Here is a 23,902-nt window from a genome sequence, read left to right on the forward strand (position 1 = left end):
TAGCGTTGCTGTTTTCTCCCCTGGCGTTCCCTCTACTGTGTCTCGGCTGGTTTGTGTACAATGATGTCTTCATTCCAGTCTGCTGGCGTCTGTATTTTCCACTCTTTGCTTGTTGAGACTTTGTTCTTAAGGGTGAATCCCCATTTCACCTCTCGCCTCTATTACTTAGGCTCAATTCTGTTTCTTTGTGTAAAACTAAAACAGGAGTGTCCCTTTAACCTCTTATTTATTTTGGTCCCTGGAGGCAGCGGTTACAATACTCAGGTCTTCCATGCAAAGAACTCTGGGTAAGTCTCTCCTTTTGCCAATCAAATGGTTTATTTTCACTTTGTGTTTGTTCAGTGTGGCTCGACTCATCCTTAAAGCTCCAAGTACGCTCAGTCGTAAGGTTTTACAGATGGCGGCTATGATTATTGTAAGAAAGTTGCTCTTGTGACGCAGGCAGTAGCTCCAACAGCAGAGCCGATGCGAGTTAAGCCTCCACGCCACCAGGGGGCCTTAGTTGATGTCATTATATAGTAGCATTTACCATCATAAATAAGCGCAAATATTTCCAAATTAGTACCACAAACACTTTGATTTTTATTGCAAATATCACAAAACAATTGTAAAATCCTGGATGTTCAATAATATTATTGAATTTTAAGAATCCATTATTTTAACAGTTTGAACAGGTTTTATCAATACGTTCTGGCAAAACCGGCCCTTTAAGAGCATTTATGATCTTGATTTGACCCAAAACGAAAATGAGTTTGACTCCTCTGATTTAGAGGAAGCTAAGTGTGCTAAAGTTAGCTAAAGTTTTGCTAAAGCAATAGAAAACTTGTCCAAGGCACAACAAACAGTTAATACAAGTTTTTTATTCTGGTGCTTAGGGAGAGAAAATCCTGCCAGATTGCTTGTTAGGTTCCTAACAGAAATTGACAGTTTCACCCTAATTGACCCCAAAGGAGCCCCGTTATGTTATTCACCATGAATTTGCCAGTGTTTTGTTTCCGTTTGGCAGACTCTGAGTCGGTACCACGTTGATCCTCATGGTGAATGTTGTGGATGCCTCCCACAATGGACACTGCTGTGAGAGTAAAGCACTGGAGTGCGGAGAGATAATTATGTTATTTAACAGCTCAGGAAACCTGCCATAGGTGAGTATGTGTTGGTGTGTGTAAAGGGGGGAATCCTGCAGGGTTTTCTCCTGCTGCTCTTTACGAGGCCAGCAGGAACGGAGAGGAATAGAGCGGCAGGCCATTTCCTCTCACAAATCACAGATTCCCTCGATCGCTTTACATTTCGTCCTGGGGGAACGCCGGCTGCTCCAAAGGGTGAGCACTCTTGCTTAGCTGTCATTTCAGTTTAATGCAAACCTTGTATAACATCAGAGCGGAAATTATTTTACACCCTTTTTTTCAGCTTGTGTGGGCAGTTTATCACCGCGGCTCCACTAAGTGAATTTTCTCCTACGGTTGCTAAGTAAACCTAAAACTCTTGTTTAACTCCGAAAATGACATCTTTTCTCCTATAAGTGAGCAAACTATCCTGACTTTAAGAGACAGGAACAGAATCTGCCTTGTCAACTCCACTGCTATGGAAAGGAACGGGGGTAAAGACTTTACTCATTCAATATTGTTTGGTATCTTTCGTGTCTTTTCATGGTTGGAAGGAAGCAGGAGTACCCAGAGCATGCAGAGAACATGCAGAAAGACCCCAGACTCGGATTGAAACCCAGGACCGTCTTTCTGCAAGGCAGCAGTTCTAAATCTGAGCCACTCTGCATTGTTATTAAAGGTAACCTGTTATTCAAAATTCGTATTTTGCTTATTTTATACTTTTATCAGAGTCTCAGCCGCTTTTGGGCAATTAGTAAATGTTTTTTGGTGTCTGGAAAATGAGTCGTTTCACAAACCTCCCAATTGTTAGGTCACATTGGACTGGCACTGCGCCGTTACCTAGCAACCCAATCTGAGCTCCAGTATGTTTGGGCAGCTGGTTTTTCCACTCTATGCTCTGTACAATGGCTGCTGGAAGAGAAAAGTGTTTTGTTGTTGACTTACCATCCAGAAACCACTTGCTGCATTCTTGTTGGTTGTTCAGGAGGCTCCACTTCTGCTTTTCAAAGGTTGTGTAATTGCACATCTGTTTGCAGCCATTTTCATGTGTGAGTGTAAAAGTTGAGCTGGGGGGTGCGGCCAGCAACAGCAGCTTATTTAAAGTGACTAAAATGGCTCGTTCTGAAACGAACTCAAAATAGGCAGAACTTACCAGAATACAACCTCGTTATTAAGACTCATTTTAGCCAATAGACTTCTCCTAAGCTGTTTGATTAAGCATAATAGGTCATCTTAAAGCAGTAAAAACACTCTTAGAATTAAAATCTCTATGACATAAGTGTCTTGAACCAAAAAGATGACAAAAACTCATTTAGTACATAATGATTTACAAATTATGAATCATCAGGTGATCACCAAAGCATAAAAAAGAGAAACAGTCAAATACTTGCATTCAGATCTTTGAAATTTTGAAAGTTGGCTTTAGCACAAGCAGCTGGGATCTCTGTAGACCACAGTTTTTGTGCAAAGGTCCTTGTCCATATCCGGTCAAATCCGACTTCTTGTCATGTTGAGCCAGGCGGTACAAGTGTTTGATGGACCGTTTTAGTGTTTGGCGTACATGACGGCGGTGACGTAAGGTTGCTGACTGGCCCAGACTGTGTCACGGCATCTTTACGTCCTTTCCAGAGCTCAGAGCTCAGCACTGACAGGCTGGCTCAGTTTGTCTCTTTAAGCCAACATCACTTCAGAGCTTGGTGTTGAGGGGGGAGAGGGGTGGAGCCAGGGGTACCCCACCAACCCCCGCCAAGCCCGACCCAACCCAACCCCGTCCCAGGCGATAGGTGGGACCTAAAATCTCCGACGTGGAAGGCGGGATCTGAAAGACGGAGGGGGAGGAGAAATGGGAAGGAGAAAGAGGAGTGTTCAGGGAAATGAATTAAAGAGAGAGAGCAGGAGTGTGTGTGTGTGAAGCACACTCGCTCAGTAATGCACTGTGAACAGGGACGAATGAGACGCCGAGTCACACACACACTCACACATTCACATGCCTGTGTCACACACCTTCACCTTGTGCCACCGCTCCATCTACACGTGCGCTTTCGGAGAGGTCGCCCCCCGACCACTGACTCCTCTCCACACATTCATGGACAGACTTGCGCCCCAACCGGACCGGACCACTGTCCCCCTCCGGCGGAGACTCTCGCATGAGAGTAAGGCACATCTACCTGCAAGATCACTCCACTAACCCCCACCCTCGTCATCTCATCTCCTCCTCTACATTCATTCATCCCCCGTCCCCCTGCTGTGAGGCGGCATGCCTGGCTGAAGGACACAGCGCCGCGCTCCGCTCTGAGAGTTGGAGAGCTCGATCGGACAGAAGGGGGGGATACGAGAGACTGACTGCTCTTTTTCTTGAAACCCCCTCCCTCTTCCCTTCATTATTTCTCGCTTGTTTTTGAATGTCACCTCTGTCTCTGGGCAGTAGTTGATTCATCAAGCCTTTGTGTGTCTCTTTTTCCTTCTTCTCTCAGCGCGCAAGTGATTGGAGGGGTGATGCCAGGGGAGCTGGAGAGAGCCTGGTATCAAGGCACGCTCCATTCATCAAGGACCGCGTCCCTTGACAAGCTTGCAGACCTGATAACTCGGGCCGGACGGGACTGCTTCTTCTGACTCGTCTTGCTCCGACGCAGTCACGGATGGAGAAATTTCACTGGTGAAGGACAGAAGGTGAAGGGGTTGAAATCTGGACTGATCTGTGTTCGGGCTCACGATGTGGCGGATGGTTCAGTGTCCTTTCGGACTTGGTTGAGCTGAACTTGCCCAGAGCCAGGAGTGCTCTCGGGGGAATTGGAAATGGCTCGTCCCAGCAGAAGATCGGCGACTTCAAACCAAAAAAATCATCGATTTCTTCACCTTCTTCACCTGCTTTCATTGAATCTGTCTGGGATTTTGAAGTAGCCACCCTTGTATTCACATTTTCATCCTTATTTCTTTGGACCGTCCTGAATCGGAACCACCCCAACGTCTTCATCCGTTCTGCAGCTTTCCCCTCAGCGGTGCTTCATCGCCCTGGGTGAGCGGGCGGTGGGGGTGGCCCGAGGAACCCCTGGACACCTGGGCGCCGCCAAGCCGCCAAAGGCCGGCAAAGCGGGGTAAGGCTCGGCGCTGGGAAGATGGCCGCTCTCGCCAGCTCCCTCATTCGCCAGCGAAGGGAGGTCAAGGACCCCCAAGCAAACCGGCAGATTGCCAGCAAGCGCAAGCCGTGCCCGAAGAGCAACAAGTCTCTCTGCCAGAAACAAATCCTCATATTGATATCAAAAGTTCGACTATGTGGCAGTCGAGGGAGAAAAATGGAAAAAAGACCGGGTGAGTTCACTTTCTGTCCTTCCTCGCTGAGTTTTGCGGCTAAACGGATTTTGATTAATCCTGAACTGTAAAGCCTCACCAGAGTACATGCACAGCCCTTTAATTTCGGACTTCAGAACTTAATCTGAACATGGAAAACGTCCCAACCAATCCTTCCTCACAGCTCTGCATAACAGCATCAGCAGGAAGGGAGTAAACTCCAGCTTAACGTGCACGGTTCAGTTACACTGACCACCGTGTTGTGACTGCAGAGATGGCTCTGTTGGGGCACGTGTCGGCACACGGACACATGCTGGTAAATCTGGAGGCACACAGTGAACTTGGCTCTAACCGACAGTGATTCACAGCGCTAAATAAAAATGTCAGGAGACGTCTCATTTCTGATTCTGAAGGCCGGGACTCTGCCAGGGCTTTATTAAAGGCAGCTCACACACACTTTTACATGTGTTGCAGCTAATTGTGATTATTACAAAACAATGGAAACAACAATTTTGCTTCGGTTTCATCCAAGCTTTTGCCAAATATTTACCTGTTTTCCTGCTGTGCGATTAGTTTTGGGCATTTTGGGCAGGTTTCAAAGGTTGAAACCCTAAAGTATCACTGCAAAAACAAAAAAATCTTAAAGTATTTAGTATACTTGAAATAATAAAATAACAAGTAAGTAATGGGGGCTTGTTTTAGGTAAATAATTCCTTAATATTGATGAAAAACTACTAGTTCCATTGGAAGATTATTTAAAACATTTTTCTCATTTGATAAGTAAAATAATCTGCCAATGGAACTATCACATTTTTATCAATATTAAGGAATTATTTACTTAAAACGCTCCTATATCGTGCTGAAAAGTTACTTAAAAGTTATTTTATTCTTATTTCAAGTGTAACGATATTTGCACTGGAAATCAAAAATACCTGGTAAGATTTGGTGTTTTTGCAGCGTAATTCTTCAAAAACATAAAACCACTTCAAAACATTAGTTTAGACCGGGGGTGTCCAAACTGTGGCCCGGGGGCCATTTGTGGCCATTGGACTTATTTTGTGCGGCCCCCAAACTTCAAGAATGTTGACAAAATTTGGCCTTTAGATGCAGATGAGACTTTTTAATTTATAGTCAGGGTAAAAATTGTTACCAGCCTAATTTTCTTACACAGGAAAATGTAAAGCTTCTTATTTTTCTAACTAAGTTTTAACAAAAGGTGAAACCAAGACACTTTTACTGAAAGTCATCTTTGCTGCACCCAAATCAGCTTTTATTATTTCTTAGACTTGGCTAAATGTAGCAACATTTTGAAAGAGAGAGACCCAAATCCTGTTCTTGTTACTGATAATAAATTTATTCAATTGAGGACCAAAGAAACTGGAAACTAGATGTATTTATTTTAATACATGTAAAATTGTATTAGGGCAGTTGTAGAAAAAAAAGGCAGTAAATTGACAATAAAAGTCATAACTTTAGAGAATAATCTCAGAAAATTTCTAGAAAAAACAAGAAAATTTACATTTTTAGAAAATCACATTTTTAGATTAACATCAGAGATTTAAGGAAAAAACTCGAAAATTTCTGAATTTCAAATGTCAAAAATTTCTTTTGAACATTTTTCTAGAAACTTTTCATGTTTTCTAGAGAATTTCTGAGATTAATCACAAAATTTGAGTTTTTGGAGGAAATTTACTCTTTTTTTCTACCTACAATGACCCTAAAACATCATTATAAAAATCACTTTCAACTTTTTGATCTGCAATAAATTTCGAGCTACTTTATTTGGTTGATGTTATGTTGGTTTTTTTGGCCCGCAACGTCTTTGGAGTTGACAGTTTTGACCCACTTGGCAAAAAGTTTGGACACCCCTAGTTTAAACTCTGCTGTTGCCACTTCAGTTTAAACACAGGCTATATATTTGAGAAAGCATGTTTGTCCAGGTCTTCTATCTAAAATCTGCCAAAATTACGTTTGACTTTGCTAAATAGAAATGTTTCATTCACATAAATGACAAATAAGGTATTGTTTTCGTACAGAAGAGGATTAGAGCCACTGAAAAACAAATTTCTGATTTTTTTCTCATAATATATCTGTTGAAGGGAACTCCTTGGTGTTAAACCATGCCACCAAGGATAAAACTTAATAAAGACGATAAAACGTGGTTCATGTGAAAATGGCAGTTTCCTTAAGCAGATGAACAACTTGACCTTTGACTTTGTGCTTGTTGGGTTTTCCTCCTAAAATCAATAATCATATTGGCGTTTATTTGGAGGGAAGCCGTTTCCCAGCATCGAACAAAGTCGTCTGATTGGGTAAAAGGCTCCATCGACCCTCAGTATGATGAACAGATCGATGATTGGATGGTTTCTCGGTTTAACTGTTTTTTAATGAGCTGCTAATCAAATCAGTGTTATAATTTCAGATTAATCTGTTTTCATTCGTTAGAGACGATTGATGAATGTAAAACCAAATAAAGTGCTTCTGTTAGACACCAAATTTATCTAAGTCTTAAGATTAAGTAGAGAGAAAAATCAACATTTTGAATAAAATGTAAACAATTATATTAAGTTACACATCATTGTTTCCTTATTAAAGAATAGTATCATTACAATTATTTCCATTTTTAAACGTGTTTCCATCAGCATTAGAAAATTTTGACGGATTTTGAAAATTTTTTTAAATAAATTCCTCAGTTTCACCAAAAAGATTTTATGTTCACTTGCGGTGGCTTTTGGCTTTTTTTGTAAGCACATTTTCCAAATAAGTTCTGAGTAGTCCATGCTAGTTTGCAACCTCTACTTCCTGTTTATTATTATTATAATTCACATTTCTTTTCCTTTGGGGGGTGTTTAAGTTAGTTTCTTGTTACTTTATTTGTCTAAATTATTTTTTGGGTAGTATAATTAGTTTTTTCTGCTCTCCACATGAAAGAAACATTCATTTATGATACTTTGAATGGACCCAGTCTTCATGTGAATCATGTTTTCATGTTATTACCCATTTCCTGGTTTCCTGACTGCTGCTCCTTCTTCTACCTGACTCCATTTTCACATAATGTGTGTATCGCCTTCCACCTTGTGTAAGAGCAGCTGTGTGTGAGTGACTCGTGGTATTTATTACCTGAGTGTGCCAAGTTCATCATGATAATTACGCAGGGAACCTCTAACGGGGAAGCAGCAGCTGCCATGGAGGCGGCCGCTCTCTTATTGTAATTATGGTTGTAAAATTTGTTGGACAGGCCGTGGCAGTGAGGGCTCTTTGAGAAAAGGCCACACGTGAGTAATACCGATTGTTTGGACTGAACTCAAACAGCGTCACCGCTTCGTATGGATTCAGTTGAAACTGGGCTACATGTGACATATTTATCCATAAGAGCGCAGGGATGACTGAGTGTGTGTAAATTACATTCATCTCCATCTTTCCCTTGAGGTTTCTGAGTATTTAGTATGCAGTATTGTGCAAAATAGTTTGCCTTTTAGAAGATTTTCTCTATTTTATTTTACGGTCAATGGAAATTCAGCTACTGCCAGTTATCACCTATCAAGGTTTGGCTTGGTAGGTTTTTATTCTCAATGAACAAAATCATCTGAAGATTGCTTTGTATTTGTCAGACTGTCTTTGTCTGGTATTATTTTTTGATGATCTGAAACTATTAAGTATGACATAGCAAAGAAGACTATAATGGGGAAATACTTTTCCACTCCGGTGTATGTAGGACACTCCTGACCTCTGGCCATGAATATGTGTGTATGAGTGTGAATTCTCCTCATCTGAGTTTCTTCCTCCCTCGCTGAGCTTCATCCTTAGGCGACGTTTGACCCTTGGCCAAGAATAATCGACTAGAATATTCCTAAGCCGTGTCCTCCTCTTCTTCTTTCTCCTCCTCTTCCTCTCTTACTGAAATATTGCACTCTATCACATCTTTATTTAACACTGTGGCACAACTGAGGAAGCGTTTGCTACATATTTGAAATATTAGTCAAACAGTTCTGTGTTAATTTTGTTAATATTTGTCATTTTTCTATCTTGCAAATATTGGTAGTAGTAGCAGTCTTGTTCTGAATCTATAGAATGTGTTTGTTGTTTTTTTTTTTTTTGCCATCTTCATCTGGATGGTAAAATATGTTCCTGCATGTGATTGTTTTACTGTAAGTATCTGTGATTTCGAGACGCACCAATTTAAAAAATCAGTGACTGCATCTAATCACAAATTTATGTACTAGATATTAGGTTAGTAAATTTCTCTGTAATATTGAATTCAGAGCTGGTTTTCCCATATTTACCTTTGCTGGACTAAGATAAGCAGTTAGCTTGACTCAAATTAGCTGTTAGCTTGACCCAGATTAGCTAATAGTGTGACTGATTAGCTCTTAATTCTTAACTTTACTCTGATTAGCTTTTGGATTTACTCAGAGATGATGTTAGCTTGCTTGTAATTAGCTATCAAGCTAACAGAATCTTGGGTCCACCCAGGCGTTTTGCACTGCTGTTAGCTTAACTCAGATTAACAGGACTCTGATTAGCTGTTAGCTTGAATCTGATTAGATTTTAACTTGACTCTAATTTGCTGTTAGCTTTACTCAGAGAAATTGTTTCTTTTTTTATTATTTCTTTCCATGGAGACAAGTTTTACGTATAAACACAAACATTTATTCCCTTAGCTAATTTAGCTTAGCTAATATATTCATTTATACCCTTAGCTAATTTGCAATGCATGTCTCTAGATGGGTCTTGAACACCATAAAACAATTATGTAAGTTAGCTTACAAAACAATTAGGGAAGTTAGTCTTACTCAGATTAGCTCCTATAGCTTTTCTCAGATTACCTGTTAGCTTTACTCATTTTAACTCATTGGTAGGTCGTGCGTTTGATACTTCAATCTTTGGCAAAAGACTGCAAATTATTTCTTCTGTGTGTTTTGATTATATTTACCCAGAATGCCCAGGGTAAATACTCCACTTCCTCCTTTTAAGCAGTCTCTGGTCCGCTTGCATTCACATATGCATTCGAACCTCAACCAAACCGAGGTTTTTGGGCGGACCAGAGTCCAATTGCGCGTTCACATCTCCTCAAATGAACCGGTTTGATTAAACTGGGGTGAATGCACGCTCAGTGTGTCGGCACATTGTTAGATTCCAGTGTAAAAATCTGTTCTCTCCATTTTAAGCCCACACCTTCCCCTGTGTGTAGACGTTATCATGCATCTAACGCTGTCTGTTACTGCGTCATTACATTGTGACCGGATTGTTCAGGCTCCCTTTGTGCTGCTGAAGGCCATTTGAAGCTATTGTAGGAGAGGAGGAGGTGTTACAATATAGCAAATGCATGTGTGTGTGTGTTTGTGTGTGTGTGTTTCCTCAAACAGTTGTTGCCTCTACGTGACGGATGGCGGTGGTGACAAATTTGTGTGTCCCTTTTTGACCCTTTGGTTCGCTCTTATATGGCTATTCCCCATCTCTCCCCCTCTGTGTTACCCTCTAACCTCCACAAACACACACAAACACCGGCTAACCTAACCCATACTAATGATGCCCCGGCACTACAGCCCACTCAGCTTATAACAAGGTCATCTCGCCCTGCAACAACACACACAAACACACACACACACACAGGTACCAAGAATCACAGCAAAACAAAACACACCCACACACATTTAGAAAAACTAATAAATCAGCCGACACAAACACAAACAAATGATGAGATTCTGTGATAATTGAGGAAGGGAGTGTAGGTGAGAGATAATTTCACCCCGGCTTTCTGTGTGTGTGTGTGTGTGATATAATCTAATGAGGATGATAAGCCGCCTATTGGATATCAAACAGAAATAGCTCGATGTTAGCAGGCTGGAATAACACTCGGAGTTGCTGTTGTTGCGGCGAAGGGGCCAAGTGTCCGTCCTGGTGCTGCAAATTAGTTTCTGTGTGTGTGGGTGTGTGTTTAAGGCTCATTGTTGTGTCATGATTCATCAGACCACATCGGCTTCTCTCATTAACACATACTGATTTATCAATAATGTGCAGCGGCGTTTGGAGAGCGCACACTGAATCCGGGGAAATTTACTGCCTCATCTCTGGGCGGACGCTGTGGACAATCCACGTTCAGTGAGGACTGTTTTATCTTCCTCCCTCCTTTCAATCCATCACCTCACTCCTCTTCTCTCCGTCTAACCTCCCTTTCTTCTCTCTCCCTCTTTGCCACAGCCTTGATCCCCCTCCACACTTATCATCTCAAGGACATCTAGACTCTTATAACTGTCTGTCCCAGGGTCTTTCCGGCTCTCTCCTCTCACTGTGCCTAATCATCTTGTCTTTGGTCCAGTCACAATATAACACAGATGATGGCCATGTCAGCTAGTTTGGTAAAAACCTGCATTTTGTTCAGACCCTCCGCTACTGACTTCCTGATGGAGATTTTACCCAGTCACCAACATTTCACTCTAATTTCAGTCTAGTTGTTACTAGAGATGCACCGATCTGATAGTAATACCTATATCAATACAATATGTAGGGACAGTTTTATGTGTTTTCCATTTTATAGCAAAATCAAGCAACTATGTTAGCTCGAGTTCTTAGATAAATACTACATAAATCAAACTTAAATAAAATTTTATTTCCTGATTGAAATTGGGTCTCCAACACCGCTGCTCTATTAACCCTTTCACAATAGTTTTACCAACATTTAAGCTCATAAAATAAGATGCATAGTTCCACCAGGTGTTTGCTAATTACTTCTGGCTAGTCTGAAGGATGTGCTGTACAAACAAGATTTGTACAGCTCCAGTAATTGAAAAATCAGTACTTGAAACATTAAATGTTTCCAAGTGCCACCATTTACACATCAAAATGTTTGCTAGTGCTTCACTTATTCTGGCACAAAATCAACTCTAAACAGAAGGGTTTTAGTCTAGGTTTAAAGGAATTCAGTGTTTCTGCTGTTTTACAATTTTCCAGAAGTTTGTTGATGACAACCAACCTTCGGTTTTGCCTAAAATATCTCCTCTGCTCTGTACTTTACATTATACATCACCATAAGTAAACCAGACTCTCTCTTTTCTCTGAAACGGCCTCAACTTGCAGGCATAACTCATAATTTGGTGATGGTTGTTTTCCCTCCAAACAGCTTCCATTTCTATCAGTCAGTCTTATCTGGTGTATGTTTGGTTTTTCTCGGAACAAGAGGAGCTGTTTGGACTCTGTGTGGATCGCTGTTGGCACAGAACCGCGCAGACAACACCAAAGTGTAATTAGAGCAGGGCAATGAAGCAGAGGGACCTCGGATCTGGTGGCTCTACACTTGAAATGACCTCCAGCTGAGATTGTGCCGCGCACATTTTATCTACCCAAGCATGCCACATCTTCAGAGCTCTTAAACCTCAGTGTCCTCAGTGTCACAAGAAGAGTGCGCTGGCCCTTTTAATCGATATCTTATGGCTTAAATTGCGATATTAACATGCAGAGGACAGTAAAGCTCGCATTAGCATTTCACATGCCATCAATTTGCCGCATGGCTTGCGTGCACAGCTGAGCGGGACGCGTGCCACATGGCGGCTGCGGTTCAGGGCTGCGTGGCAAAACGTTGCGGGGAGATGAGGAGCTGGAATCCCAGCGAAGTGTGGAGAGTCTGATCTCTCTCTCAGCGCCGCCACAGCGTCCCTGACCGGAGCAACACTGTCCAGAAGACAGCTCTTTAAATCACACGGTGCCGCTCCTCCTCACTGTGTGTGTGCGTGTTAACCTCTCACACACCTGCTGTCCGTGAAACCACAGAACAAACTGGCCTTATGGGAAAAGACTGCGTGTGCATGCTTTTCTGCTTGCGTATGTATCTGATTACGAGCTAATTTACTTTGATCACAGAGGCAGCCGGGAGGAGGAGAGGGGGCGGCGCAGGAGTTACTGACAGGTGCTGCAACAGACCAGACCTCTGGGACAGAAACTTAGAAACCGTCACTGACTCATTTCTAGTTTTTATGCCTATCGCTATAAACAATAAATAGATAAATCACGAGTTAAATCAAAGGTTACGTTCACTCTACAGGGTTAAGTGACCAAATCGGACTTATTTTTGTCTAAATGCGACCTGATCTGATCTTTTTATGACCATCTGAACAACACAGGCCACTTGTATATGTGTTCCTAAATCCGATATGTATCTTATGTTTTCAAATATGACCCACATCCTGAACGGCCAGGTTGCGTTCATCCGCCCTGACCGTCACTGATACTCAACAAACGTCATTATTCTGCGTCCTGATGTGCGCAAGCGGGAAGAAAAGCAACAACCATAATGGACTATAATGAGGATTAAGCTGTTATATGCTCATTCCGGTTGGGTAATAGCTTTAAGACCGTAAGCTATGCTCCGCCGTTAGCATCCATGTTTACTTCCGCAAAAAAACTGAGCACTGCTTCTTCTTCGTCTCTTTTATGGCGGTTGGTAAAACACTGAGAACGTTATTGTGTGACGTTATTTCGCCCTCTATTGCGCATGCGGGACACTTTCAGGTCGCTTGCAGTTCACATGCAGGTCGCATATTGGAGGTGAACGGCCATGCCAAAAAAAAAAAAAAACTAAATCGGAATTGAGCATTGAGACCTACAATGTGAATAATTTCCATTTGCATAATTTATCGTTTTTTGCTTCTACCAAAAACTGGATGACAAAAGCTTTCAGTCTGGTGCTTTGGTCTGAACTAGCCTCTTTTTTGAAGGACAATTTTGTTTAGAGACTTCATAGTAGGAGTTGTAGTATTCTGGCCGACCACCCATCTTTAAAAAGCCTAACATGTTGATTGACCCTATTTAATGATTTAGATTTTGTCCAATGCCATTTATTTGAAGTGTTTCTAAATATACCAAGAAAGTCACTGTAACAGTGGGGCGACTATTGTTAACTGCAAATGTGCAGACATGACTTGGTGGGCCAGTCTGTCAGTCAGACCTCCATAAAAGAACAGAGGCTGGCAATAAAATTGTTGTTTTGATATTGTAATATGTTGACAATGTAATAATAATGCAGGTTTTTCCTCTCCAATACGCATAAACTTTTATTTTGTAAAGGACAATTATACTTTAAATATTCAAAATAAAACATGGCAATTAAACGCAATAAATAAAAAGGAAATAAAAATCACCTTTAAGTCATAATTAAAATGGATTATAAAGTCTCTGTAAACTAAATTTCCATTCAAAAATTATTAATAATCAGAACTGAAATTGTCAAGCTTGTTCTAATTCATCATGCGATTAATTAATTCTTTGCTAATTGCGACGGGCTTACTGATATCTGAGGTTTAATATCTGCCGATACCAATCCGATACAGAAAACCAGCGCTGAATTTACTTAAAACTTTCTGTTTACAAAAACAGACATAAATGCACCAGTACAGCAACTTACACACAAATATCTTCTCAAGAATTTGGTCAAATGTGTAAAAACAACACAATTTTCACTTGTTTAATAACTACAATTAGGAATAACCAATGTAAAATAAATACCGGTAATAAAGATACTCACAAAAACTTGACTAACTTGGTCAAACGTGTAAAAATAAACTGTAACAGTAAATGCAATTATTACATACATTTCCCCTATAAATACAAACAAATGCAGTCATTATAAACATTTATATATAATTTTCTATTCCTGTGTTGTGCCTGGAGCAGGTTGTGCACCGTGTGTGTTTGTGAATAGGAAATAAATACAGACCTAACACATGAATGGTTGTGCTTGCTTTGAAATAAACCTGAGCGAATGAAGGTGAGACCCACAGCGAGTGTCTTTGATATGTGAGGGACACCTTGCTGATTGCAGCACCTTGTCTACCTGTGTGCAGCTCCCATGTGGCTCACGCGAGCAGAGCTGCATGACGTGTCCTTCACTTTAATGTGTCATCAATCTGGAAGGCTGGATTCGAGCCAGAGCACAACCTACACACACACGCAGTAAAAACTGTGAAAATATCTAATCTTTGAAGAGGTTCTTCTTCACTACGAAGGAGAGATTCCTTTAAACTCAGGGTTTCCTTCAGACATTATATTATCTGTCACACAGTTGGAGGGATAGAAAAGGAGGTACAAACTTCTGTCACATAAAAATGTGTGATTATGCCCAATTTATGCGTTGAATGGATGCATCTAATATTGCCCACATGTGGGTACTGTGAGGAAATAGGGTTATATGACAGCGGTAAATCTTATCTACCAGCAGGAGGTTAGCTCTAACCGAATCAACTCAACAGGAATCGGAGTCAAAATAAGCAGGATTGTTATTTAATACAACACCTTCAGATAAAATACAGGACGATAAATTACATGAGATTTGAGCATTTGTGATTATTATACCCCGATTATTATACCCGATTAGAGCAAAATTACTTTAGAAAATCATCACTGTGATGCCATTCAGTCAAATACTGTAAATTAGTTTAGAGTAGAAATAAACTAATTTACGACTTTATAGTTATGACTTTATATTTAGTCATACATTTATGACTAAATTCATGTTAGGAATGGTTAGAATTTTGAGGGGTTTCAAATTTGATATGAGTGGGACATCTGTATTACAAGAGATCTTTGTCAAAGTGTATTTTCGAATGTATTTTCTGAATCACGACCTAGTGAGCACTCTTAGCGACAAACTATCTTCGACGTATATTTCTCCGGTAACCATGTCAACAAGATTTTAGGCCGTTAGGAGAAAGTAAACGGCTCATTAACACGATGAATTGACTTTATAGCTTTGTACCTTGGAAAACTTTCGTCTTTGTAAGTATTAATATGTTTTGGAAGTTGGTTGATAAAATGTAGAGAAGTATACATAATTTTTTAGTGTAACATTAAGTTAGCCTATTAGCCAGTAACTATTTTTCTTCATTCTGTGATTTTTCGGTTACAAAAATGTTTTGAATGTTGCAATAAGATGATTGAATTAGCCGTTAATGTATTTTTCCTTTTTGTTGTATTTCAGTTAAAAAAAACTACAACAACAACAACAACAACAAAAAAAAAAAACACATTCAGTTTATAATAGATTTTTAGGGTAAGAAAAGCAAGCCCTGGCTGTGTGAAGTCTTGTTCGCTGGCTGCTAACAATGCTATATTGAAAGTTGTGTTCATTATTTCAGTTAACCCACATTTTATAAACCAGCTTTGAATACACTTTGTCAAGTTAAGAGCACAAAATAAAAAAAATATACACATTAATAATTTAAATTAAGCACGACTGATGTCACATTTGTAAATTATTTTTTATCCAAAACATAAAAACGGTGTTGGGCAGTTTAAAAAGACAGAAAAATAATTTTCCAAATGTTTTTGCATCCATTTTAATAATTTTGTCAGGGATTTCTGTATTTGGTAAAGTTTAATCAATTAAAGCAGAAATAGTCTAGTACCACAAAAAATTATATATATATTGTAGTTGGAGAGGCTGAACAAAATCTTCCAGAGGGCCGCGAATGGCCCCCCGGCCACAATTTGGACACCCCTAAGTCTGAAAACTATTAATACCAGACTTTCTATCTTTGTATTTTGCATTCTTTATCATTTTTCTTATACAAAGTTTGTGCAGAGTAGAAGAGAAGCTACAGTTCGGTGCTGGGTGTTTCCCAGGAGAGCGAACCGGAGCCTTGCAGGTCACTTGCAGATTCGCAGCCAAATGCGAAGCCATAATGACTTATTGTCAGGTCGATCATTACTGTCATGTTACAGCGAGGCAAAACAGAGGTAATTGCTTCCTTCTAAAATCCTCAGAGATTCCCTTCCTCCATAAATTAGAGCTTGCAGAGGGTTAAAGGGGAGGGAGGCAGCTTTCCAATAAGGCGATCACTTCTCTTCTGTTGCTTTGCTCTTTGATTTCTCTGCCTCCTTTCTGTTTAATCAGAGGGAAGGCCCGGCGATCAGGACATACTGGTTGAGGGAGTCATCGGCTACTTTGCTCTAATTGCAGAAGTTTAGTAATTACATTTTACATCTTCATGCACAGGAACTTGAGTTGAAGTTGTGTACAGTGACGTTAAGGACATTAGCTGATTGGGCTGCTAGGTGTTGTCTCCCATCATGCATCTGAGAGGATTTCCAGTAGTTTGTTTGGTTTTCAGGTGTGACTGTTGGGTGTTAAGACTGAGAGCATGAGATGCTTTTTGTAAAGACTTGCAGTAAAATATTAACAGCAGTATTTAGATTTATTTAGTCTGTCATAGAGAAAAAAATGTGTGTTCATTTTTCAAAGTCATATTTTCACCACGTTTTTATAAATTAAAAAATATAGTTCCAAACTAAATATTTAATTCACAATATTTAGTTTACAAACTAAATGTTGAATTTGGAGTATTTAGTTTGGAAAATAAATATTTAAACATTTAATTTTTAAACTAACCCTATACCTAAATATTAGCTTGCTAACTAAATATTTAGGTTGCTAAATCAACATTTAACTTGATAACTAAATATTTAGCTTGGTCACTACATATCTAGCTTGCTAACTAAACATTTAGGTTGCTAGCTTAATATTTAGGCTGTTAGCTAAACATTTAGCTTGCTAACTGAACATTTAAATTGCTAGCAAAATATTTAGGTTGTTAGTTAAATATTTAGGTTGCTAACTCAATTTTTAGCTTGCTAACTAAATATTTAGGTTACTAGCTAAATATTTAACTTGCTAACTAAATATTTAGCTTTGTCACTAAATATCTAGCTTGATTACTAAATCTTTCAACTTACTAACTAAATATAGACTGCTAACTAAATAATTAAGTTAATAACTAAATATTTAGCTTGCAACCTAAATATTTGGCTACCGCGCTAAATATCTAGGTTGCATCACAGGTGAAAGCTTATGGAATCATGATATTGAAAATGTTGGCTTATTTTTTAGCTTAAATTTACAGGACATGTTAAATTAAATCTGAACAAACTCCATCAAGGTCTCATTTCTGCCATCCAAACAAACTGCCTTTCTACCAGCAGTGCATCCAGCCCTCACCGCCGCTACATGTGGTGTAGCATGAATAAAATAACAGCATTGGTCTGTAAACTGCAGTCGTCCTCCCTCTGCTCCACATCCAGTTGCACAGCCTTGAAAAGCGCCGACTCGGCATATATTGACCATCGAACCCGACTCAGAAATCTTTACTCGCGCAACAAACACAAAGCATTTCTCCGCTTCCAGCCTGCGGCGGTTCTCACCACCCTGTAAAACAACCCTGACAAATCACTGGATGTGTGTGTTGATGTGTGTGTTGACCGTCGTCCACATGCGGGACGTTAAAAGTTATCAACATGTTTTTATTCGTGCTGGAAAAGCTGCTGCTGCTCTGATCATTACAGAGGGAAAGTTCAGAGAAACATCTTTAGCTTGTTGTTAGAGGACAAACTCCAGGCTGCACATCATGCTGACACTACAGATTACAGAGTTGCTGCTTCACGCTCTAATATTTCCCCAGTTGTTCATGGCTGTAAACTCAGCTTATATAATTTAATAATTTTCTCTATGAAACACTTTTTAGGCATTTCTTTGTCTTTTGTGGCATTTCTCTAGTACACCAGAGCATTAGGGGCAGGCTGAGTACTGTTAATTATGAGGAAAAAAATCATAATATTAGTAGAATGAAGATGCAATATGACCAAAAAATGTAGTAAAATTATGAGAGAAAAAGCTTCTGTAGTTAAATGGTTTATTTGAGAGAGATTCAGTCGTTTCAAAGTTCTGCTACTGATAATCAGATGCTAATATGTTAAAGGATTAATTATTTCCTTATTTGTGAGTTCTTATAAATTTAGTAATTTGTTCTAATATTACGACTTTATTCTGGTAATATCAAGACCTTTTTAATGCTTTTGCAACTATTTTTCTATTAGTACATCTTTTGTTTTGTATTATTTCAAAATTATTACTAAATTCTGGTATTATTAAAATTTTTTTTCTCATATTACGACTTTATTTTGGTGATCTGATTTTATACATTATTTACATCTTTAATCTCCTATTATTGACAGGTTTGCCTTGTATCATTTATAGTTTATTCTTGTTATTAGTCTGTCCCTAATTCTCCGTAGTATCATATTTAGCAGACTTGCCACAGATAACTAGCTAAATGTGTGTCTGGACTTTGACTGGGCCATTCTAACACATGAATATTCTTTAATCTAAACCAGTAATAGAAATTTAACATAAGCTATACATTAAACAATCATTCCCTGATGTGTGTTTAGGTGTGTGCAGGTTTCCCTGTGTGTGTGTATCTGCACGCTTATTGAATTATGCAGAAATACTGTCATTGAGGGTACAAGGGCATCGCTAAAAGCCCTCTTCATGCAAATGGAGGTGTGTGTGTGTGTGTGTGTGTGTGTCACAGGCTGCATCTCATAATGATAACTTATCGCAGCCTGCAGATACGGTTGATATGGAATATGACACACACACACACACCCCTACACACACACATACGGAGACGCATGATCTTCCTTTCCTTCTCCCTCTTATTGTCTTACTTGGAGAGCTCATTAACAAATTTATTAATGACCTCTTAATAAGCCTGCTTATCTTTTCCTCACCAGGCTCTAATCTCTTGGCGATACACGCGCACACATAGAGAATCAAACGCATTTTTAAAACTTTTATGCAAAACCACATCAGAGGATTACAAAGTGTTTTCGTTCAAGCGATAACCTGAATGTTTGTGATCATTTCTGCTCCTTTTTCTTCAAAATTTGATCTCTAAGAAGGAATATTAAGTTCAGACTAAGAAAAAATTAAATAAATTTGAGAATAAAGTCATAATATTGCGAGAGAAAGGACAATTGTGAGAATAAAGTGGTAATAATAAAGAAGATAACATGTGGTTTGGAGTTATTTTTCCTTTGGTCACATTTCTGTAACAAAACAGGATTAAATGTAAAAATGTACATATTTATATTAAATATTTATTTATTTATTTATTTTTTACAGAAAATAGTGTGAAACATTGCCTGTTTCACACCAGGCGCTGCATCAGATTCATCCAGCAGCTCTTTGATCTGATCATTAATCCTCAGAAATAACCTGAAAACTTGGTCAGATCTCTTTATCTGCAGCTGCAGGAGATCATATCCTGATTATGTCTCACTTAAACCTTAATATGTGGCTTAATGACTCTCCTTATTGTAGATTAGTTTAAATGAGGTAAAAATCTTCCGTAATAATCTGTCGTTATTAGGTCTGAATTCTTCTAAGTGAGTGTTAAAATGGATCACATGAAGTACAGGAGAACAGGAATCAGATCAGAGAGCCATAATCTCAGTGAGTCATCCTCATCTACAGCTTCATCACTTTAAATCTGACTAATGACCTTTGAATGTCAGCGCGCCTCTCAAGCCTTAAACTGCTAAACGAAGACGGAAGCCTAAGAAAATAAAGGTTTTTACACGTTTTCTGTCAAATATTGCCCACAAGTCTCTGTATTTTCTTATGTATTCTCATGATTCCTCTTAAATTGTGACTTCAGCTGCACAAAATCCATATTTTTTATTAATCTGAGCCTTTATACGGTCATTAACGTCTCCTTTTTCTCAAGCACCAACGAGTTTCTCTGTCCTTTTTAGGTGAAACTGTTTGGAAATTTAAACCATTCTGATAGAAACATTGTTGATAAGTTGAACCAATTTTTATTCTCTGTGGGTATTTTAGTGGCATTTGCTGATAATTGGAGCATCGTGTTAGGTGATACGATGTTTAAACGTCTTCGGGGTTTAAAACATACAAATGGAAATTTACCAATGAAGAGAGATCATTACATACAGATTTAATCAAAATTATGGGAGAACGATAACTATCGCCCTGATAATTATCATCTTGATAATTATCGTCCTGATACGAAATTATTTGTCCGATATCATAGCGAATAGCACCAATAACATGTTTAGTGGTCTGACCATTTTACATTTTAAACTCGTGTATTTTGTATTTATTTTAATCCCAGATCAATTCCACAGATCCTGTTTGTTTTCTGTTTTTCTTTACATCAGTGAGTAGAGAACCTTATTTAAATAGACATCCACCTTAAATCTATTTTCTGTTGATATATTTTTGGCAAATGTTGGCTTAGTATTAGTTTTTATTTCAAAATTTTAAAGATTCAAAATTATTTTCAGGTATATTTTCAGTTATTGTCACTTATCTTTGCTTACTACCAGTTATTATTGCTTACCGGCCTTTGGAATGAGAAAACTGTCGGTTAACTGTGTCTGTTTTTGAAAGAGAGTTACCTTTCATCCCTAATCAACGTGTAATCCTCCTTAAAATGAAACCTGCTTTTATAGCAGACTACTTTAAACAGAATTACAAGTGTTTCTGTGCAGGTATGCGGCTATCTAATGGGATTGGAGCGGCTTAATCTGTAGCGACGACACGCATGGCGCCGGTAAGAAAGCAGCAAGTCAGACAAGATGACCTGCTGACACGAGGAAGGAGATGTGGGCTTTAAAGGGGAACCCGTCTCCGTCCAGTTCAGGGAAGCAGCTTGCATAACGACGGTGTGGTTTACCAGCCGGAGTGGGGATTTAATCCCGTTAAAACCGGAGTGGGAATGACGAGAACGGAGGGGAAGGTAGATAGGCGGGTGAGGACAGAGGGGGGATTCAAAAGAAGAGCGCAGCGTTCTGTAGTTTCACATTTTCCATTATCTTTGTTCTGCAAATTAAACTGCGAGGCTCGGGAGCTAGCTGCGGGAGGACTTGGAGTGTTGCTCCTTGTTTGCAAAGATAAGCTGCAGCGGGATTTAAAATAAAATAAAATGAAACCAAATGAAACCCCCACTCTGGGCTTCCCCATTATAAACAGAACCAGCGTTCTGATCGGAGCGGCAAACTTTTATTTTTGTCCGTTCAATTTGGTGTTTGAATGTTTCCTTAAAGTTTGAGGTCTTTCCCCAAACTGACTTAGATTAAATATGTTGCATAACGTTTAACTGTTAAATGACTATTGGTCAGTTTTCTGCTGTTTTCAGTGGGAAAGTGGGAGGAAATGTCCAACTGTTTCTCAAAAGGTTCATCATAAGCTGCAGACTTAAATAAAGTCCAGAAACAAAACCTAAGAAAATACGTCACAAAATTAAATATTCACAGTCTGTTTTTAACATTAAAAATACTGCTAATACAGCGATTCACATGGATATTTATGCGGTTTTCCTATTTTATTTTAAGTATGATCTGATGAGATCATTTTGATTTACAGTAACTTTTCTGTTAATTTATTATCAATACAGTCAGTGTGACCCTTATTTTTAGTCCAGTACCATACCGATTTATAAACTGATTATATGAAAACTAGAAAATTCCTGAAGAAATTTAAATGGGGCCTGCTGAAGTGAGCCATTGCATTGTTACTACAGCTCACATTACAAAACTTGCTTTTGATAAGTATCAGGGGCACAGTATCCATACAGTACTAACATACTGGACATGGTTCACCAGAATGCAATGACTGAAGCTATTACAACACATGTGTCAAACTCAAGGCCTGCGGGCCACATGTGGCCCGCCATGTCATTTTATGTGGCCCCCCAGCGTTTTATAGGTCCATGATTGACGTAAAATAGGTTTTGAGCACGAATTGACGACAAACTACATCTCCCATAATGCATTCCGATTGTTACCAGCCAACATTACGGCTTCTCGCCACTAGAGAGCAGCAGAGTCACCTTAAGCTGCTTATTGATTTTACCAGCGAATAAAACTGAGACATCGACAAGCTAACATCAAAACGTCCAAGAAAAGAAACATCGATTTACAAGTAAGACTGTGAATGAAGATGTGTGCGTTGGTGTCAGGGCGGCAGGTCGCGCTAGACTTTTTTTGTTATCTGTTATCTTGACCGACAACATAAAAAAAAAAAAAAAAAATTGGCCCTGTACTATTTTTATCCGTGAAATTACAATCATATTAACATCGGCTATTTAGCCACATTTTATGCGGTTTAGTTAATTTTCTCCGTAGTGACAAAAAAACCACTGACTGAGGCCCCAATAACTTTTAATAAATTAAATTAAGCGACTTCACTTAAATTAGCATCACTTCACCCGCTGGGGTCTGAACGCACTTCCTCCTAGTTCAAATCTGCAGAAAAATCTGCGCTAATTTATCAGTCAGTTGGATCTGTCTGATCCAAACAGATCAACTGAACTCTGAGTGTTTTACCCTGCGGGGTCCGGTGTGCGCTTTAAGGATTTTTTTTTTTTTTCCGCTTCTCCGAAACGGACAGATGTCACGTCTGCAGCTCCTCCAGAGCGCCGCTCTCCTGGGTAACGTGAACCCAGAAGGCTCCATTTGTTAAATCCGCTGGATGAGTTACTCCCAGCGGTTTTTAATTCTTCGCAGTGGCGTAACGTAACTGCCTCCGCAGTGGTTGAGCAGCGCACTGCGCATGTTACAATCTAATTAACTTTTGCATCGTCATTTATTTCCTCAAGATAAACTGCCGGCTCCTCAAATGGATTAACACAAAGTTGCATTCTTTTTAGTTTTCTCTGGTCTGTAATGGAGACTTGAATTTAACGCGCCATTTCAAACAAAGGTTTTGAATGCGCTTCCTAACCAGGAGCTCCAAAGAGTTATTTAACAATATGAGGTGTTCAATTTATTTTTAACATTGTATTTTCATACATTTTATGCTAGGGGTGCCCAAGTCTAGTTTTCCAGAGCTACCATCTGCAACTTTAGATGCATTCCTTCTCTAACACACCTGGATCATTGACTCATTATAAGGCTCTACAGAACTGAGTTGCTGCTAATGAGGGAAGTCAACCTTTTGCCTGGGGTGTGTTTTAGCAGGGATGCATCTAAAAGTTGCAGTCTGAAGGACTGCAGCTGGGCACTCCTGATTTGTACCGTCAATGTAGCCCTTTGAGGGTGGCCAATATGCTGAAGTGGCCCTCGGTGAAATTGAGTTTGACACCCCTGTATTACAAGGTCCACCATCATTGTATTATAGCCAATCTGTTTTACTGTTATAGTACAATGGCTAAACCATCATGCACAATGAAATTCAATTCGGGACTGACGACTATAAGGTTCGCACATGTGGTTCTCACTCACGGTCCAAAATAAAGAACATAAAGACAGTCGGTAGTTCTTTATTTAAAAAAAATAATAAAATAATAAAATTGCTATGGTAATTAATTATCTGGCCTGGCTCTCTCTGTCAGACAGGATGCTGGAGACAGTTTCTATACTTGTGAGACAACCAGCGTCGGTCTCAAGGACCCTGACAAAAAACCATAAGCCCTAGCAAATTTTTGAAAACATTTTACGGGAGCAGGGATGTGTATCTATGTCATGACCGACTTTTAGACTAATAGGGCGATATTTGTGCCCATGAGGGCGAGTTAAAAAGAGTATTGGAGTCAGAAATCCACAGTGCTGTGTGTGTGTTTCAGAGAGAAAGATTCCTATCTCTGTCAGACACTGAGCCTCGTTTTTTTGCTCTTTTTTCTCAATTTATATCGTCATTTTAACTCGAAATCCCTCTAAATAAA

At 39.4% G+C, this 23,902-nt stretch overlaps 1 protein-coding gene across 1 annotated transcript in view; it reads left to right on the plus strand.

Annotated features, from left to right (window-relative positions):
* The first annotated feature begins 2,544 nt into the window (after nt 1-2,544).
* Nucleotides 2,545-23,902, plus strand: part of LOC106932400 (fibroblast growth factor 11-like) — a 47,623-nt gene continuing 26,265 nt past the window's right edge. Inside the window, exon 1 of the mRNA XM_015011088.2 lies at nt 2,545-4,412. Within this exon, the coding sequence (XP_014866574.2) occupies nt 4,220-4,412 (193 nt within the window). The 5' untranslated portion in view covers nt 2,545-4,219. The remainder of the gene's footprint in view (nt 4,413-23,902) is intronic.

The sequence above is a fragment of the Poecilia mexicana genome, unplaced genomic scaffold, assembly GCF_051168715.1.
Source record: "Poecilia mexicana isolate PSO_F unplaced genomic scaffold, ASM5116871v1 scaffold_18, whole genome shotgun sequence".
Lineage (NCBI taxonomy): Eukaryota > Metazoa > Chordata > Actinopteri > Cyprinodontiformes > Poeciliidae > Poecilia > Poecilia mexicana.